The 20669-nt window shown below is 47.6% G+C and overlaps 1 protein-coding gene and 1 pseudogene across 3 annotated transcripts; one reads left to right on the top strand and one right to left on the bottom strand.

The window, feature by feature from the left end:
* Positions 1-8156: 8156 nt before the first annotated feature.
* LOC130889887 (tubulin epsilon and delta complex protein 2-like) lies at positions 8157-8753 on the top strand (annotated as a pseudogene).
* Positions 8754-14383: 5630 nt separating this feature from the next.
* Positions 14384-20052, bottom strand: S100a16 (S100 calcium binding protein A16). Of its 3 annotated transcripts, none has more exons than XM_057793732.1 (3): positions 19896-20052; positions 15316-15484; positions 14384-15130 (listed from the first exon to the last, which is right to left on the bottom strand). In XM_057793732.1, exons 2-3 carry the CDS (start codon positions 15466-15468, stop codon positions 14954-14956), a joined length of 330 nt encoding a protein of 109 aa, XP_057649715.1. In that variant the 5' UTR covers positions 15469-15484; positions 19896-20052; the 3' UTR covers positions 14384-14953. The 3 variants fall into 3 exon arrangements, with proteins under 3 accessions (XP_057649715.1, XP_057649717.1, XP_057649716.1); XM_057793734.1 differs by lacking the exon at positions 19896-20052 and adding an exon at positions 19542-19577; XM_057793733.1 differs by lacking the exon at positions 19896-20052 and adding an exon at positions 16109-16233.
* Positions 20053-20669: the final 617 nt, after the last annotated feature.

Here is a 20669-nt window from a genome sequence, read left to right as displayed (position 1 = left end):
AAATGTCCTACTGTAGCACCAATAATAAAAACTCAGAGATAGATATTGGGGTTCGACCTGAAGATCAGAAAAGCAAAGTAACCAGGCATTGGCTCTTACCTCTACCTCAGACCGAAAACAGGCGAGATCCTGACTCCCCGAATCCCAAAGACTCCACACCCCACACTCACGCGAGTTCCTGTCTCTTCCGCTTTCTGTTCCTCTTCCCACAAAGCCGTACCATCCCTGTCTCCACCTCCCTAGGGCTGGGATTAAAGGTGTGTGATACCAAGTTCTGGGGTCAGATTGGTGTGAGCTGTTTCTCTTTTAGACAGATTCAATCTTGTGTAGCCCAGGGTGGCCTTGAATTCACAGAGATCATCTGAGTCTGTCTCCAGAGTCCTGGGATTAGTGTGCACCACCACTCCCTAGTCTGTATGGCTGACTAGTGTGGCTGCTGGGATTACAGATGTGTGCCCCCACCACTCCCTGCTCTGTATGGCTGACTAGTGTGGCTGCTTTGCCCTCTGATCTTCAGTCAAACTTTATTTATTAAAACACAAATAATGCACCACTGTATCTTACCATTGCTTTGATTCTGAGACAGTCTTGTATGTAACCTCACCTGACCTGCTCTTGATCTATAGTTCTGGATGGTCTCTCAGACTCACAGCAGTCCCTCGGCCTCCAATTTTCCTGCCTTGGCCTGAGGAATTCTGCGAGTATGGATGAGCAATGAGCGTCACCACGTGCAGCTGCTGCCACTGCTTCCTCCTCCTCCTTCCCTTCCTCCTCATCCTCCTCCTCCCCTTCCTCCTCCTCCCCTTTCTTCTTTTCATTTTTTGAAACAGGGTCTCATTATTATTCCAGGCTGACCTCAAACTTGTAGCAATCCTCCTGTCTCGATCTCCCAAATGCTGGGATTATACACGCCATTAAATTTAGCTTGAAAATATGTAGAGGAGAGATTTTTATTTTTCAATATTTCCAACAAAGAAATGATTAGGGAATATTGGGTGTCTTTGAGAACAATTCAGCCTTTATCTACTTGGAGAACTAGGGCTACTAAAGACACCCCTAACCATTAGCTTTTGGGTTCTTGTCTTGCAAATTTACAGACCACAGGAGGTAAATTGTGTGTGTGTGTGTGTGTGTGTGTGTGTGTGTGTGTGTGTGTGTGTGTGTGTGTGTAAATCTGGTTTATTTGACTTAACACAATGAGTTTCAGTTTCTGCAAATAACACAATGTCATTTTTCTTTTTTTTCTTTGTTTATTGTTGTTATTGAACTATACATTTTTCTTCGCTCCCTGGAGAGATGGCTCAGTCATGAAAGGCTAGGCTCACAACCAAAAATAAAGCAGAAGGTAAATATTTTTGAGAGAAATATTTACTGGTAGAAGCTCAAGAGGAAGATAACAAAACGGATAGAAACCAATAGACAGAGATGAAGTGCATATAGCAGGAGGGGTCTCAGGAAACAGGACAGCATCAAGATGCTAGTCTGAGGTTTTATTTATTTGTTTACTCGTATGTTCGTATATTCCAGGACAGGCTCCAAAGCTACAGAGAAACCCTGTCTCAAAACACACAAAAAAAGCAAACAAACAAAAATAAAAACAAAAACACAAAAACAAATGTGATAAATAAACAGAGGAGGGAGCTAAGGGAAGAAAGGGAACCAGGTAGGTGGGATGTGACGTGGGAGAGCAGAGAACCTGCCTCATAAGGTTAAAAAAAGACACAAACTGGAGACGATGGTTCTGTCGGACGGCACTTGTGTGGCACAGTTGAGACTGTAGGTTCAAATCCCAGTACTACAGAAGGAGGAAGAGGAGGAGAAGTGTTGATAAAGGTGCAGAGCCGCAGGTGGTAGTGCGCGCCTTTAATCCCAGGAGGCAGAGGCAAGCAGATCTCTGCGTTTGAGGTCAGCCTGGTCTACAGAGTGAGTTCCAGGACAGCCAGGACTGTTACACAGAGAAACCCTGTCTCGAACCACCTCACTCCAATAAAAATAAAAATAAAACAGGGTTGCTGATCAATGGATACAGGCTCATAGCCAGGCAAGATGAAATAGCTCTAGAGACCTGTCATACCACAATGCATATACATACATGGCAAGGTGGGACACACCTGGAGTCCCAGACACTTAGGACACTGAGGGAGGAGGATCACTTGAAGCCAGGAGTTCAAAACCAGCCTGGACAACAAATTGAAAGTGTTCTCTGTCTACCTACATACCTATCTCTCTATCTCTCCTCTCAAGGACCTCTATAGTAGCCTTGAACTTGTGACAATCCTCCCACATCAACCTTCCTACTACTAAGAGAACATGTATACAGCACTAAACTTATAAAACACTGTCTCAGATCTTATGTGAGGCTGAAAAGGAGGCTCAGTGGTTAAGAGCACTGTCTGCTCTTTATTTTTGTTTGTTTTGTTTCATTTTTGTTTGTTTTTCAAAACAAGATTTCTCTGCAGCTTTCTCTCGGAGCCTGTCCTAGAACTCGCTCTGTAGACCAGGCTGGCCTCAAACTCACAGAGATCCACCTGCCTCTGCCTCCCAAGTGCTGGGTTTAAAAATGTGCGCCACCATCGTCAGGCAGGCGCTGGCTGCTCTTGTAAAGGACCCATTTTACTTCCCAGCACTCACAGCAGCTCAACCATCGTGAGTCCAGTTCCAATGGATCCAACGTCCTCTTCGGCCTCTAAGGGCCCCAAGCATGCACATGGTACACAGACACACATGTAGGCAACAGACGTATTGACATAAAAAGGGTTTGGGCAGTGAATCCCAGTACCTGGAAGGCAGAGGCAAGCAGATCTCTGTGAGTTCAAAGCCAACCTGGTCTACAGAGTGAGTTCCTGGACAACCAGGGCTACACAGAGAAACCCTAGCTTGAAAAATCAAAAAAAAATGTACATAGCATTAATAATAATATATTGTGTTATGTATACTAAAAAGTAGAGGACGTTGATTTAAAAAATAGTAAACACACCTTCAGTACTACCACTTGAGAGGTAGAGACAGCTGGATCATTGTGAGTTCGAGCTCAGCCTAGTCTACATAGTGAGTTCTGGACCAGTCAGAAATACATAGAGAGACCGTATAGCAATAACAAGCAAATAAAAAAACCCTATGCTGTGTGTTGTCATGGTTGATAGTAGATGGTAGATGGATGGACTGTGTAAGATTGACGCCAAAAAATGGACGAGCAAGTTCTTTGCCATTCAGTTAGGCAGAGTGTTACTGGAGGAGGCACAGGTGTTGCCTCGCCTTTGGTTTTGACTGAAAAAGGACTACTGTGGCTCTCTGTTCCCCGAACAGACCAGTCTCTCAGGCAACAGAACACCAGCTGCAGCCCCCCATCCCCCATGTCCACGCCTCCTGTGGATACCACAAACCATCCCTTCATAACTTGCTCCCCCACTCATTGCTGCATCCCAGCCTCCAAAACTCACAGGCCTTCCCTGTGAACACACCAGCTGAGCAGGCCAGCAACACAGACAAAAGACAGCCATCACTCTGAAAATCCAGAGAGGGAACAGAACACCCACCCAACAAGACAAACCCAGGAATCAGCGCCTACACCTATAGTTATCCAAACCAGATGCCAGGGTAAGAACACAATCAATAACAACCAGGACAATATGTCTCCACCAGAGCCTAGCTAGCCTACCACAGCAGGCCCTGAATATTCCAACGTAGCTGAAGTACAAGAAAAATATCTTAAACACAACCTTATGAAGCTGATAGAAGCTCCTAAAGAGAAAATAATAAACCCCTTAAGGAAAACACAAGCAATTGGAGGAAATTAATACATCCCTTAAAGAAAGCCAAGAAAAAACAAACAGTTGAAGAGAATGAATAAAACTGTTCAAGACCCGAAAATGGAAATAGAAGCAATAAAGAAAACACAAACTGAAGGAATTTTGGATATAAAAAAATTAGGAATCTAAAGAGAAACTACAGAGACAAGCTTCACCAACAGAATACAAAAGATGATGGGCCCGGAGGTGGTGGCGCATGCCTTTAATCCCAGCACTCAGATTATCGGACACAATGAAAGTGGTGCTAAGAGGAAAGTTCACAGCACTGTCTACATAAAAAACCTGGAGAGATCTCATACTAGGCACTTAACAGCACACCTGAAAGTTTTTGAAAAAGAAGCAAGCACACAGAAGAGGAGTAGATAGCAAGAAATAATCAAACTGTGGGCTGAAACCAATAAAACAGAAACAAAGAGAACAATATCAAAGAATCAATGGAACAGAGAATTGGCTCTTGGAGATAGATGGACTAACTAAAAGATGAAGAAAGACTATCCAAAATAACAAATCAGAAGTTAAAAGGGCATATAATAACAGACATTGAAGAAATTCAGAGAATCATAAAATGTCTTAGTTACGGTTTCTATTGATGTGAGGAGACATCACGACCACGGCAACTCTTATAAAGGAAAACATTTAACTGGGGTGACTTACAGTTCAGAGGTTCAATCCATTATCATCATGGTGGGACATGGCAACATGCAGACAGATGTGGTGCTGGAGAAGCAGCTGGGAGTCCTACATCCTGCAGGCAACAGGAAGAGGTTTGAGATGCTGGGTGGTATCTTGAGCACCTGTGAGGCCTAAAAGCCACCTCCACAGTGACACAGTTCCTCCAGGGAGACCACACCTATCCCTACAAGGCCACACCTCCTAATAGTGCCACTCCGTTTTCCTTCAGTCCACCACGTAAGGACATGCTTTAGAAACCTGTACTCCACCAATCTGGGAAATCTAAGAAATGGATAACTTTCTCGATAGGTACTGCTTACCAAAGTGTAAACAATTTAAATAGACCTATAAGCCCTAGTGAAGTAGAAGCAGTTGTTAAAAGTCTCCCAATGCAAAAAAGAAAGAAAGAAAGAAAAAAAAAGGTTTTTAGTGCAGAATTCTCCCACACTTTCAAAGAAGAGTAAAGCCAATACTGCTCAAATTATTCCACAAAATAGGGACAGAAAGAATATTGCCTAGTTCATTTTATGAGACCACAGATACCCTGATTTTGGAAACATATAAAGACTCAACAACAAAAATTACAAACCAATTTCCTTTATGAACATACATGTAAAAACACTCATTTTTTTTCTTATTGGTTTTTAAGACAGGGTTTCTCTGTGTAGCCCCAGCTATCCTGGGACTCACTTTGTAGACCAGACTGGCCTAAAACTCACGAAGAAGCACTTGCCTCTGCCTCCTGAGAGCTGGGACTTAAGGTGTATGCCGCCACAGCCTGACTTAGGCATGAATATCTGTTCAGCAGATATTTCCTTTCTTTTCTTTTCTTTCCATTTTTTTGAGACAGGGTTTCTCTGTGTAGCCTTGGCTGTTCTGGAACTAGCTTTGTAGACCAGGCTGGCCTTGAACTCACAGAGATCTACCTGCCTCTGCCTCTCAAGTGCTGGGATTAAAGGTGTGTACGATCACTGCCCAGCAAAAATACTTAATAAATGCTTGCAAATTGCATCCAAGAACTCATCAAAAAAATCATCCACTATGGTCAAGTTAGGCTTCAACCCAGAGATTCTGGGATGGTTCAACATACAAAAATCAGTAAACGGTATTCACCATATAAGCACTGAAAGAAGCAAACTTCATGATCATCTCGTTAGATGCAGAAAAGGTCTTTTTTTTGGGGGGGGGGATTTTCGAGACAGGGTTTCTCTGTAGCTTTGGTGCCCATCCTGGAACTAGCTCTTGTAGACCAGGCTGGCCTCGAACTCCCAGAGATCCACCTGCCTTTGCCTCCCCAGTGTTGGGATTAAAGGCGTGCGCCACCACCGCCCGGCCAGGTCTTTGACAAAATCTAACACTCCTTCATGATAAAAGTCCTGGAGAGATTAAGGATACAAGTGACTAATAGATTTTCTGCCCCCTCATAATAGGCATCTCCGCCAATACAGTAAAGCAGATTAAGCTAAACTGGAAAATGTAACAACAGGTTTATTTGAGCAAAGCAACTCCTGGGTGGCTTCTCCAGTCCCAGAGACAGAGAAGCCGAACACCCAAACTAAAGCAGGGTGATTACATAGCTTGTATGCAAGCGATGAAGTATGAGCAAAAGATAAATGCTTTAGAAGAGGACTTCGGCTGCTGGCAACTTCAGGGGAGGAGCTGCCAGCAGCCACCAAGAATTCAGAACTGGGTTTCTTGGTGCCATTCCTTTGTTCAGACATTCTCTGAAGATGGGGTATGGAAAGAGAGAAAGTAGGGGGGAGGAGAGTCAGGCTTTCCAGATGAAGCAGGAGTGAGCTGAAATTTCCAACCCGACAGTGACATACCTAAACATAATAGAGACAGTTCACAGCAAGTCTACAGCCAGCATCAAACTAAATGGAGAGAAACTCGGCCATTCCACTAACATCAAGAACAAGACAAGGCTTTCCTCTCCATATCTTTTCGACATAGTACTTGAAGTTTTAGCTACAGTTGAAAGAGAACTCACTCATATTTGGTTTCTAGCCATGAATAGGGGACGTTGAGCCTATTATGCGTGATCCTAGAGAAGCTAATTAAGAAGGTGAACCCAAAGAAAAACATTTAGGGGATGAAAGGAGACAGAGACAAAGACCCACATTGGAGCACCGGACTGAAATCTCAAGGTCCAAATCAAGAGCAGGAGACAGAGCACGAGCAAGGAACTCAGGACCGCGAGGGGTGCACCCACACACTGAGACAATGGGGATGTTCTATCAGGAACTCACCAAGGCCAGCTGGACTGGGTCTGAAAAAGCATGGGATAAAACCGGACTTGCTGAACATAATGGACAATGAGGACTACTGAGAAGTCAAGAACAATGGCACTAGGTTTTGATCCTACTGCACGTACTGGCTTTGTGGGAGCCTAGGCAGTTTGGATGCTCACCTTACTAGACCTGGATGGAGGTGGGTGGTCCTTGGACTTCCCACAGGGCAGGGAACCTGGATTACTCTTAGGGATGATGAGGGAGGGGGACTTGATGGGGGAGGGGGAGGGAAATGGGAGGTGGTGGTGGGGAGAAGGCAGAAATCTGAAAGAAAGAAAGAAAGAAAGAAAGAAAGAAAGAAAGAAAGAAAGAAAGAAAGGAAGGAAGGAAGGAAGGAAGGAAGGAAGGAAGGAAGGAAGGAAGGAAGGAAGGAAGGAAAGAAAGACAACTAAAGGAAATCAAGGGGATACAAATTGAAACGGAAGAAATCAAAGTATCATTATTCACAGATTGTATGATAATTATAAATGACCCTAAAAATTCCACGAGGGAACTCCTACAGCTTATAAACTCAAGGAAGTGGCTAGATAAAAGATTAACTGAAAAAAAAAAGTCAGTAGCCCTCCTATATACAAATGACAAATGGGGCTGTGGTCGATTGGGTAGTCTAACCAGAAGTGGGCGACCTTCTACTCGGAAGTTGCAGGACTCCATAGCAGCGGCAAAGCAAACTACAGTCTATCCACCGACTGCCCGCAGGATAGTGGCACAGGTACAGAGTGCTCTGGGCTTCCGCATCTGCAGGTCTGGGAACCATCCAGAACCCCAAATCCAGAGCCAGAAACCAAGGAAGAGGCTCCAACACCTGTATGCACACCGAGTGCTGAAGACCTCAAGGAACTGGAGTTTCTGACCCAGGTACTGGAAAAGGCTGTACAGGTGAGGAAAGGCCCGTCTAAGCCTGGATAAAGAGACAGTACCCCCAGCCTGACTTATGCATCTAATGCAGTCACTTCTGATGCCACTGCCCCTACCCATTCTCAGGCTTCCATCCAGACTGGCAGCCGTGCATCAGGTGCAAGATCCACCAAGGAACGTACAACTGGCCACACTCCCTGCCAAGGATTGCTCCAAGTGCAGACTTCTGTCAAGGGAAGATAGGACCCATATGAGAACAGGAGCCCAGTCAGGTGGTGGTGGCGCACGCCTTTAATCCCAGCACTCGGAAGGCAGAGGCGGGCGGATCTCTGTGAGTTCGAGGCCAGCCTGGTCTACAAGAGCTAGTTCCAGGACAGGCTCCAAAGCCACAGAGAAACCCTGTCTCGAAAAACCGAAAGGGAGGGAGGGAGGGAGGGAGGGAGGGAGGGAGGGAGGGAGGGAGGAAGGAAAGAAGGAGGGAGGGAGGGAGGGAAGAGAGAGAGAGAGGGAGAGAGAGAATCAACAAATGATCCCATCAGCTGTTCCTCATGCCCCAGAAGTCTTCACACTGAAAGAAAAGGGAACCCTCAGGAAAGCAGCTTCCCAGAATTCCCGCCTATGAGCCCAGCTCAGCACTGTACGATGATGTCACTCCATAGATGACACCAGAGATGCCAAAATCAGTTCCTCGACAAACTCCAGATGCCTTCTGGCTGGGTCCAGATGCTGCAGAAGTGGAGGCTCATGCCCAGAGCCTGGAGAAGGCCCGTACACTGCTGAGATCGCACGTACTGGAAGGGCTGCAGACCACTGCTGGACAGTGTCTCCACGGGATGCAGCGCGCCAGCAGCTGTGACAGAACTACCAGGACTACACCTCGTGGAGAAGCCCACGCAGGCCTCGGCACTCTTCCTGGAGCCCTGATCTCCTTCTCTACTCTAGCACCAAGGAGCTGCAGACCTTGGCTACCTTGAGGCTTCATGTGGCCATGCTAGCCCAGTAGATCCATCTAGAAAAGGTTCTGATGGTTGAACTCCTCCCTCTGATAAACACCCAGGAGCCAGGAGGGCCACCTTGGCTGAAGGTGAGCGCTTCCTCACAGTCCTTGGAGATGACCATGTAGGCTGGGCAGAAGCCTCCTCTCTGGGAGAGTCTCCCTCTTCTCAGCTGGTTTTGAGCAGGGATTAAGGGGGTTTTCCTGTTTGGAAGAAGCTAAGAGCACAGAGACAGCTGTGACTTCCATGAGAAAAGCTGGTGGTCAGGAAGTGTGTGTGTTTATATTGTATCAAAGTCGGGCTTGGTAAGGAGCTTTTCATAGTCCTGCTTCTTCTTAGTGGTTTTAAGGATTTTATTAATTAAGGGCTTGGGCACACCTATAATCTCACCGCTGGGGAAACTGAGGCAAGGGGATTCTAAGTCTAAGGACAGCCTGAAACCCTGTCTAATTTTAATATTAATATTTAATCTAAAATAAATACAGGAAAGAATATATCAAGCAAAAAAACAAAACAAAACAACAAAAAAAATGGCAATAGACTGAGAAAAAAAAAATCAGGGAAACAACACCCTTCACGACTTAGGGTAACTCTAACCCAGCAAGTGGAACACAAAAACTTCTTTCTTTGAAGAAAGAAGTTGAGGAAGATAACAGAAGATAGAAAGATCTCCCATGCTCATGGATTGAGCAATCTACAGATTCAATGCAATCCCCATCAAAATTCTAACACAATTCTTTATGAAAAAGACCTTGAAAGGCCAATTCTCAACTTCATACGGAAAAACAGAAACCCAGAATCGATAAAACAATCCTGAGCTGGGCAGTGGTGGCGCACGCCTTTAATCCCAGCACTCGGGAGGCAGAGGCAGGCGGATCTCTGTGAGTTCGAGGCCAGCCTGGTCTAGAAGAACTAGTTCCAGGACAGGAACCAAAAACCTATGGAGAAACCCTGTCTCGAAAAATTAAAAAAAAAAAATCCTGAATAATAAAGGAACTGCTAGAGGCATCACCATCCCTGATTTCAAGCTGTACCACAGAGCTATAGTAATAAAAACTGTGTGGTATTGGCATAAAATCAGACATGTGAATCAATAGAATCAGACTGAAGACCCAGACAAATCCACACACCTACAGACACCTGATTTTTGATAAAGAAGCCAAAAACACACAATAGAAAAAAGACAACATCGCTGTCAGAAATCACCTTCCAGCCACTTTCTCCCTTCCCCAAAATAAGTGCTATCAGGCCTGGCTTGATCAGCTAGGTTCGCTGTTGTGAGCTTTCCATAAGTGTGACTGTATGGTGTACACTGTATCTTACTTGATTTCTTTGCCCTAGAAGAGAATACAAGGGCTCTCTGGTGCTGATTACATAGGTCATTCATTTTATGAATATTTACCAACCTGTACCAACAATCATGCTTTGTGCATTGTCCTATGTATGTAAATACAATTCAATAAAAATGTTTAGTTATAAAAAAAATAAAAAGACAGCATCTTCAACAAATGGCGCTGGTCAAAATGAATATATGCATGTGGAAGAATGCAAATCAATTCATATTTATCACTTTACAGAAACTCAAGTCCATGCAGATCAAAGACCTCAACATAAAACAGGATCCACTGAATCAGATAGAAGAGAAAGTGGGGATACTTTTGAACTCATTGACACGGGAGAGAACTTCCTGAACAGAACACCAATAGCACAAGCACTAAGATCAACAACCAATAAATGGGACCTTATGCTATGAGATGTCCTTTTGTGCATTGTGAATATGTGTTGCTCTCACTGGTTGATAATATAAGCTGATTTGGCCTATAGCCAGGCAGAATAAGACTGGGCAGGAAAGCCAAACAGAGATACATGGAGAACGAAGGGCATAGTCAGAGAGACATGTGAGCCAGTCTCCCAAGAAGCAAGATGTCAGAGGACTGGTAAAGCCACAGCCACGCGACTGTAAATAGATTAATAGAAATGGGTTAATGTCAATGTAAGAGCTAGTTAGTAATAAGCCTGAGTTATCAGACAAACATTCTGTAGTTAACAGTAAACCTCTGAGTGATTATTTAAAAGCAACTCTGGGTTGGGGTGGGACAGAAAAACCTGTTTACAGCCTCATGAAACTGAATAGTTTCTGTAAGGCAAAGGACACCATAAATAGGACAAAGCAGTAGCCTACAGCATGGGAAAAGATTATTACCAACTCTATGTCTGATAGAAGGCTAATATCCAAATATATAAAGAACTGAAGAAACTGGATATCAAATACCAAGTGATGCAATTTAAAAATGGGGTACAGATCTAAACAGAGAATTCTCAACGGAGGAATTTCAAATGGCCACGAGATAGTTTTAAAAAGTTTAACATCCTTAGCCATCAGGAAAATGCAAATTACATCAAAACTACTTTGAGCTTCTATTTTACACCTGTCAGAATGGCCAAGATCAGTAATACAAGTGACAGTTCATACTGGCGAGGCTGTGGAGCAAAGGGAACACTCCTCCATTGCTAGTAGAAGTGCAAACTTGTACACTATGGAAATCAATATGGCAGTTTCTAAAAAAAAATTGGGAATCAATCTACCTCAAGACCCAGATATATGGGGGTTGAAGAGATGGCTCAGTGGTTAAGAGCACTGACTGCTCTTTCAGAGGACCCAGGTTTAATTCCCAGCACCCACGTGACAGCTCACAACTGTCTGTAACTCCAAGATTTGACACCAGTGCAAAACACCAGTGCACATAAAATAAAAATAAATAATTTTTTTAAAAGACCCAGCTATACAACTCTTGGGCATATACCCAAAGGACACTCCATCCTACTACAAGGATGCTCGCTCAGCTATACTCATTGTGGCTTTATTCATAATAGCCAGAAACTGGAAGCAACCTAGATGCCCCTCAACCAAAGAATGGATAAAGAAAAAGTGGTACACTTACAAAATGGACTATTATCCATCTGCTAAAAAAAATGACATCATGAAACTTTCAAACAAATAGATGGAACTAGAAAAAAGAATCATCCTGAGTAAGGTAATCCAGACCCAGAAAGACAAATATGTCATGTATTCACTTATAAGTGGATATTAGTCGATATTAGTCACTATGTAAATGATAATCAAGCTACAATTCATAGACCTAGGGATGCTAGGTAAAGAGGAGGGCTGGGGGGGGTATATGGATATCTCTGGGAAGGGGAAATAGAATAGAATTTGAAGGTGAATTGGGGTGGGAGGGAATGGGAGAGAGAGGGGCTGGGATAGAGAAAGAGTGCAGGGAGAAACAGCTGGAGTTGGGCTGCATCTGCGGGATGGTGTGGAACCTGCCCAGTGGAAGCTATGAAGACGGTCCTCATGAGGACTTCTAGTAATGGGGAATACAGAGTCTGAACTGGCCGTCTTCTGGAGCCAAGCAGGCCTCCCAATGGCGGGACTAGGCTGCATTTGTTTGACTTGTTGGCCAAGTCGGCCTGTGGAGATCCCCAAACAACCAAGGCTGATGCTAGGACAGAGCGATGCTGACTGCAAACTGACAGTGGGACCCCATTGCTGAGGACAACAGCCACACAGCTCACTGAATGTGGGGAGGTCAAGTGGGTGCCTGCAGGGAGCCTTCATCCTACGCTCTAGTCTCTTTGGTGTGGAAGATACTCGGCAGGCCCCAGAGTACCTTCTCACCAAAAGAGAAACCTGGACACCCATCCAACCATGAAACCTTTGGCCTGTATCCTGCCTACAAGATGTCCTGGAGCAACGGCACTGCAGAACTTGTGGAAGTGGCCAACCATGTCTGATTTAACCTGAGACCCATTCAGTGAGAGGGAGTCCATGCCAGACATTGGTTGGTTGGCCGGGAACCAGAAACTGGGTAGTTCAGAGACCTAAGGTAGAACTAAACAGAACTGGTCTTTTAAAAAAAAAAAATCAATTAAATAATTCCTAATGACATTCTGCTATGCTCATAGATCAGTACCTTTGTCCAGTGGCCTTGTCCAGTGGTCAAAAGAGAGACTTTCTCTGGCAGGAACAGATGCAGAGATCCACAGCCAGGCATCATGTGACAAGAGAGTCTATATTTGAAGTCTCCATCTGATTCGTCCCATCAGAGCTCAGAGAACCACGAGACAGATTGTAGGACTCAGAGGGGATGGAGTGCACCAGGAGAACATGGCCCACTGAATCAACTAAGCAAGGCTCACATGGGCTCACAGAGACGGAAGCAGCAAGCTTGGGCCTGCATGTGTCTGCGCCAGGTCCTCTGCATACATGTTGTTACTGTTAGCTTGGTGTTTTTGAGGAACTCGTGACTGTGGGAGCAGGTGTGTCTCTGACTCTTTTGTCTGCTCTTGGGATTCTTCTCCTATCAGGTTGCTTTGTCCAGCTTCAGTGTAAGGGTTCTCGTCTTGTCTTTTTGTGTTTTGTTTTGTTGTGTTTGGTTGTTGTCTCTTTGAGGCTTGCTCTTTTCTTAAGGGAAAGTGAAGCAGAGTGGATCCAGGAGAGAGGAGAGATGGGGGAGCTGGGAGGAATGGAGGGAGGAGAAACTGGAGTCAGGATGTATTGATGAGAGAAGTATCTACTTTCAATAAAAGGATAGATAGGTAGATAGATAGATAGATAGATAGATGATAGATAGATAGATAGATAGATAGATAGATAGATAATAGATAGATGATAGATAGATAGATAGATAGATAGATAGATAGATAGATAGATAGATAATAGATAGATAGATGATAGATAGATGATAGATAGATAGATAGATAGATAGATAGATAGATAGATAGATAGATGATAGATAGATACATAGATAGATAGATAGATAGATAGATAGATAGATAGATAGATAGACAGACAGACAGACAGACAGAGAAGGGAGGCCAGCAGTGCCTTGACACCAGCCGCTCAGAGGCACACCAGTTTCACAAAGTTGAAAATCCTTACATGGACTCTAATAAAAAGTCTCCGCACCTGGGCCTGGTGGTAGCCCATGCCCTTAATTCCAGCAGTTCAGAGGCACAGACACTTGGATCTCTGTGAGTTCAAGGCCAGTCTGGTTTTCATAGTGAGACCCTGTCTAAAAGAAATAAACAAAAGCAATGCGGGGGGGGGGGAGCAAAACACTCTGCCCCTGTGCTTCTCTGGGGCAACCTTCAACTGTGGGGACAGGCTGGGTTTCCTGCCATGTGCGTATTGAGGGCTCCTCAGTGCAGGAACAGAGGGAGATGGAAAATCTGGCATTGCTCCCAGCAGCTAAAAACTGTGGTTCCTTTCTGTCTCTGGCTTCCCACACCTTTACACCGTTCCTCACCCAACGTCTCTGCACATTAGAATCATCCTCTGAGGAGAATCTCAGCCTTCCATGCAACTCATAGCTCAAGACTGAGGTTCCTAGCCCTCTCATTTAACTGCAGTGGGACTAAGTGACATCTACTATTCACCAAGATGTTGAAATTGAGTCTGAGAATAGGTTAGAGGGCCTTTGGGGATTGCAGGCAAACCACGCCTTGCTGAGCTGCATACCCCAGACTGTCCTTGAACTCCAGACCCTTGTGTTTCAGCCTGGATTCTAGGGTTACCTGTATGTGCCATCGAGGCCATTTTAACTTCTGGCTTTCTTTTTTTCCCTTGCTTTGTTTGCAAATGAGGTTTGCTTGTGAGATTCCCTGAAGCCTCAGAGTCTAGGACAAAGACCACCGACATGGGATAAAAACTCAAGGAGCGTGGAAAAGTTAAAAAAACATCACAAAGGAACCAGCCAAGAGTTACAAATTCCAATTCCAGCCTTTATTTCAATGGCAGAGCAGAGAGGAGGCTCAACCCAGGTTAGGTCATTCCCAGACAGAGATAGCTGGACAGGAGCCCCTGGGAATGCCTCTCCACCCGGCTAAGAGGTTGGGGAGGAAGAGAAGAAGATAATACTGGTGCTGCCGCTTCCACAGCTACCACAGCCAGGAGCTGGGACACCTCAAGCAGCAAGCTGACCTCCAGAGGTCAAGGCAGAACCAGAATCAGGCAAGGATCAGACAGAAACAGCAGACATTGCAAGAGTGTACAGACTCAACAAATGAGGAAACTCTTGGGGGCCCCCAAATAGCATTGATATTTCACAAAGGGGACTCCCAGGGCCTGCAGGCTCCAGGGACTGAATGCTCAGGGAAGCTTGACCACAGTGAGACACTCACAAAGAAACTTCGATAGCCACCCCCCAACCCCCGTGTGTTGTTCTGTAAGGGTAGGAACAGGTCTGGAGGGAGGAGGGCGAAAAGAGTCAACGAAAAGCACGGGAAGAACGCTGGCGGGACATGAAAAGGGACCCGAGAGGGGCCTCTAGCTGCTGCCCTGCCCCTGCTGCTCCTGCTGGCACTCCTGTTGGCGGATGAGGTTGGCCATGGGGCTGGTGATACCACCTATCATGGTCCAGTATTCATCAAAACTGATGCGCCCGTCATGGTTGGCGTCCAGGTTCTGGATGAGCTTGTCAGCTGCCTTTCGGTTCCCTGTGTCCTGTAGAAGAACTGGAGTCAGTAAAACTTGAGATAACCCAGACAGGACCCTAGGCAGAGTCCAGGAAGCAGCCCTGACAGCTGCTGCCTTGACCAGGCAAGCAGGGCATGGACGGGGGGGGGGGGGGGGGGTTGCTGAGAGGCCTGTGAGGAGCAGAGGAGACAGGGAGAGCAGAAGCGGGGTACCGTCAGCATGTGGTTCAGTTCTCTCTGGAGCATCTTGCGGAAGCCACTCTTGCTGATCTTGTTCTTGACCAGGCTGTGCTTGGATACGTATTTATAGAAGTTCTCCACCAGGACAACAACTGCCTTCTCCAGCTCCGTGTAGCACTCAGCCATCTCAGTGCCTCAGCTCCTAGGAACCAGAAAGAGGGGAGATGAGGAGAGACATCACCACACACAGCTCCCAGCACCCCTCAAGACTGCTTATCTCCTGAGCAGGGAGAGGAGCAGGCATGGAAGAGCAAAGGGAGGGCATGGGCGGCCCTGGAAGGAGAGCTAAGCTCTCCTCTAATCCAGGTGTTCCCCAGCCAGGCTGCCAACTGCCAAAACAGGTTCTCCAGGTCCTACCGTGCCCTAGGCAGCCATGCTGCCTGTCAGAGCACTCTGAGAGTTGGAGGCTCCTGTGGGAAGTGGAGGCAGGTAACTGTTCCCCTACACACACCAGGGTCGCCTGTTCTAGGGAACCACAGCTGGGAAGAGTTGAGAGAGAAAAGGCCAAAGACTTTTATCTTCCATCCCAAGAACTGGCTGAGACCCCAGCCCTAGGCCACAAAGCAGGACTAGAAGCCCTTGGCCCACTTCAACCCCTTGCACGGGCTCTAAGACAGTGAGTTCAGGGGCTCAGGCCACCACTGTCCCTCTCCATCAGAATAGATTTTGTGTGGCTCCCCTCCTGGCCACACCCTGTCAGCCTCTCCTCCCTCATAACCATTCCTAAGTAGACATCATGACCCAACAACACCCTTCACCCCATTACCTAAGAAGATGCAGGCCCAGTTCTGCCCTGGCTGGAGACAGACTCTGGGCCTCTGGACGCAGCGGCTGCCTGGCAGAGGCCAGATGCATCACCCCCTCACCCCAGAACAAAAGGCACTCTCAGTCCAAGCGGATACAGCCTTTCGAATAACAGGATATGAGGGGAGCAGGCGGATCCACTCTGCTAGTAGCCGCCCATGCCCAGAGCCCCTCCAAGTCAGCCTGGCAAATCAGACTTCCCTCCCACCCTCAAGCATAAGAATGAAGTCCTGCTACCCTCCCCCAGCTGGCCCCAGGAAGGGAAAGTGGACACAAAAGGACACAGCCACTTGGGCAGACCTGTGCACCCACAATCAGATTCACAAAGGTGGTCTCCCTTCACCAGGCCCCACCAGGCCCTCTGTCCTTACCACCTGCTTTCTATCCTTGGCAGCGCATGGTCCTCTCAGCTGCAGGCCTGACACTCTGGCCCTCCCCAAACTGTACCTGCAGGAAAACTCGCCTTGACCTCTGTCGTTGCTACACTCTTTCTGGACTCCCACAGCCTTGTCTGTCTTCACCACATCAACACCAGCTGGGATCATTAGCTAGTTTGGTTAGTCTCCGGCTCTTATCTCTCCATCTATGGAGCCAGCATAGTGTTTCTTACATTCAGCTGCTGTTCTCTGATCCAAATAGGAGACTATGTAGATGTGAGGGCGAGGTTTTCTAATCCTGAATACACCACTACCGTCTTCTTAATCTCTGAAACTTGCCTGGCCAAGTGCCCTGCTCAGAGGAGATGTTCCAGTATTCCACCTCCTTCCAGCCCTAATGCCCAGCATCCAAGGTCCCTCCTACCCTTCTACACTTTTATGCATCTTTTTCTTAAGGAATGATCAGAACAGGAGGAAGGAGGCCAGGATGCAGGAAGGAAGGAGAGTTGAGAGGGTCAGGCTGTGGCATCTCTGATGGGAAATCCTCCCCTACTGACCACTCTGGTCTGTGGCTAGAAGGATGACACACGGTGCCAGACCCACAGAAACGATATTCTTCCCCATACTCTGTTTGTGAAGGGTGTAACAGTGTGGTTTAATGTTTGAAAGACACTCAGACAAATTCTCTAACATACACAAATAAGGAAGAAAAAAGATTTTGTGCCCTAATGCCCTCAGGTGGGGTGAGGATGGCCTGTGGCCAGTGTTCCTGGAGGTTCTAGAACCTGAGCCGGGATCAGAGAGGGTGGCTTTCCCCCACCCAAGCCTTGAGAGCAAGAGAGGAAATGGGTAACCCCCCCCCACACACACACACCCCACAGGGAAGAGTTCTGTAGGAAACAATCAAAGAAAAGATAGGGAATGAGTAGATAATTGGGTTGCTGTGCCTCTGTTGCTGTCCCCAAAGGCCAGTCCAGCTCTCCCTCTGTCTGCCTTAAGTCATGTTCTTCCACCGAGGTAGCTTCCTCCTGCCCCCTTAGCTCTATGCCAAATCCCTACCTGGCCTCTTGCAGCAGTTAAGCAAGCAAATGACAGAGGAACACCCAACAGATGAAGCAGACAACTGTCCCAGGAGCACGGGGCCAACAGGAGATGCAGCCTTGGTGTGCTGACTCTTTCCCAGGCCGTCCTCCCCTAGATCTGCCTCCTCCCCAGGTTCTTATAAAATGGACAGCTCTGAGATAACCATCAGGACAAGTGATTTTCTGGAGCTTTGTCTGAAGACAGAGCCTCAGAGTGAGGCAGTCAGGTGTCATTACTCTCCTCCTCCACCCTCCCCTGGGGGGCAGAAGACAGGCTCAGCTGCCCCACCCATTCACAGCCACCTGCTCCTCAGCCGTCCCATCCTTCAACCAGTCAGGCCTGAGAACCTCCAGGCATGGGGGGTGATACTCTTCCCTTCCTGGGCAGATCTATCCAGGAGGCAATTTCGTCACAAGCAAGTCTTGGAAAGAGAGTTGGGGGTCATATGGGGGTTTGCCAGTGTACACTAAAGCTTTCCAAAAAAAAAAAAAAAAAGCAGAAATCAGGAAAACACCTGCCCTCAAAAGGGCCCTTCCCTAAAGGGGCCATTCATCTTGGGCCACACCCTTCCCCCAATGTTCTCTTAGTCTCCTGGACTGATTCATCATTGAGCAACCAGAAAGCTCCCATCCCCCTCCCCCCTCTCCGCCCACCTGAGCCCAGCTTGCTGACTTTTCCAAAAGCCCAAATTGCCCTGACTCCATGCCCCTGGATCTCAGCCACTCTAGCACCACCCTCCCACCCCCAAGTCCTGGGCCCCACCCCTTTGGAAGAGCCTGCTCACCGCCATCCCTTAGTCCACCTGGTCTGGACCTCCGGAAGCCTGCCACACCCACCAAGGTTCACCTCACATACACTTAATTCGCAGCTTATTTCCAGATGTTGAATATGTCCCTACTCTTACCTTTCCTACTCAGGATCCTCACCAAAGCCTACAAGAGTTTCACTTTTAGCTCTGGCATGCTCCGTGTCCCCCTCAGCTGCCTCAGACTGACCCCCTGCTTCACCATTTGTCTGGGTACTCATTTGCCAATGGCCTCATTGGCTCACTTCCATTCATTCGCGTTTACATTCAGCCAGACACTCGTGCACTCATTCATTCAGCCATTCCCTCCCAACGGCTATCAATATGCAGGGATAGTAAAATAACGAACGGGCTAGGAGTCTGTTCTCAAGGCTCTATGGTGACTCCCTCCAGCCTCCCAGGCCCAGTCTCTGTCCCTCGTGCTTCTCCCATGTTGGAAGATAATGGCACCGAGGTGCTCCTACCTCCGCTCTCTCACAAGACTCATGACATCACACCCACATATGAACATCCTTGGACAGAGCAGAGAACTCTGCCGGTCCTCATCTGCTTGGGGACCCCATTTATCCCCAGACAACTTCTGCTGAAGCAAGAACCCCTTTGCATTTTTCCACCTCGTAAAGTTGTAAGTGAGGGGTGTGCACGCACACACCTCTACCCCAGGCCTCCCCAACCTTCAGAGGGCTCCTCTCCTGGGGGAAGCTGAGCCCACCTTCCCATCACCCCTGTCCTTGCCCCCACCTCAACTGGGCTGGGCAGGCAAACACTCCTACAGTGCAGGTGGCTCTGCCAGGCAAATCCAGTCAAGCTGGGACCTGCCTAGGACCTAGGGAGGAAAAGCTGCCAGTTTGAAACTCCACTCCTCTCTCTTTCCCTCTCCCCATCCAGGGGACCTCCCAGGCTTCCCCAGGCGCCTCCCAAGGAACATTACCCAGCGCAAATGAGGCCTGCATTCGGACCCTGCCTGTGCCTCAGGTGAAGGAGAAGCCACCTCAGCCCCTGCCTCTCTTTCCAGGCTTCTTGCTCTGGACCCTCTCTAGTTCCTCCTGGACCCCATTTTCTCTCCTAGGTCACAGTTACCATAGTTCAGTGAGGCCTGTGTCTACAGTCCAACCACCCCCAACACCCACCAAGAAACACTCGCTCTGTTCCCGTTCAGAGAGGATAAGGACGCAACAGCTGTGGGCAAGGCCCTGGAATGTTCTGCCCAGAGTCCCAGCCCCTGGAGACAAGCCAGGTCAGCTGCTTGGCCAGGGAGAGGGGCTTACTATCCTGCCTAGTCCTCTAAAGCTTTCACAAAGCCACTAGGGTTCCTCTTTCCCTAACTAGCCTTTGGGGAGAGTTCATTACCAAAATCTTCTGCCCTGCGTCTGCCAGGCACCTCTCTCCCCAGGCTCACTTCCGTGACCCTTCTTCTGATCCGCCAAGCCTTCAGGATCCCCCCAGCCACCCCAGACCTCCCCAGCTGGGGCTGGAGTGCTTACCTGCCTCCCCGTTGTCCACCTCCTCCAGCAGGGCTCTGAGGCCTGGGCTCTGGCACTGACAGCCAGGCAGCTCCTGCTCAGCCGAGCCAGGACTCCTCCCCACGGCACTCCAGAATCTGTCCCACTCCCTTTGCCTGGCTGAGCTGGCTGTGGGAAGGTAGTGACTGAACTCTTGACTTGGCCCTGGGGTTGGGCCCTTGTTAAAGGGGTACACACCTTTTTTTTTAAACACCCCTCTACCCTCACCCTAGAGGGAGTGGTAGAAGCTGGCACACCTCCAACCCCACCCTCCTAACCCCACAGGCTCTGAGCAGAGCCCAACAGGATAGAGGAGAGAAAGGGAAGGCTCATCACCTGCCCTTCTCACCTCGGTCACTGAAAGTCAGGTTTCAGGGCAGCCTCCACCAAAGACGAGTTCAATTAGATTCCCCAGGAAGCCTACCTGGCCACAGGACTTCTTTGCTGTTGGGATTTAAGGGATCTATCGCCCGATTTCTGTTGGTTAGGGTAAGAGGGCAGACAGCAGCTCTTTCTGGTCTTGCCTCTCCAGCTCAGCCACCCTGAGTTCGAAGTCATGTCAGGTGCCTCCTCTGCACATCCTAACCCTGTCCACACCTTTCCTGCAGGTACCCAAAGAAACTGTCCAACTCGACCTCCTTCTAGAGGACGGCAGCCAAAACAGAGAGGACCCTTTAGCCAACTACCATGATGACTTCTGTCAGGTCCCAAAGAGCACCCCAAAATAAATAAATAAATAAATAAATAAATAAATAA

This window comes from Chionomys nivalis, chromosome 18, assembly GCF_950005125.1.
Source record: "Chionomys nivalis chromosome 18, mChiNiv1.1, whole genome shotgun sequence".
NCBI classification, from domain to species: domain Eukaryota; kingdom Metazoa; phylum Chordata; class Mammalia; order Rodentia; family Cricetidae; genus Chionomys; species Chionomys nivalis.
Note: the sequence above shows the minus strand (reverse complement) of the source record. Positions and strands in the feature narration are given on the sequence as shown.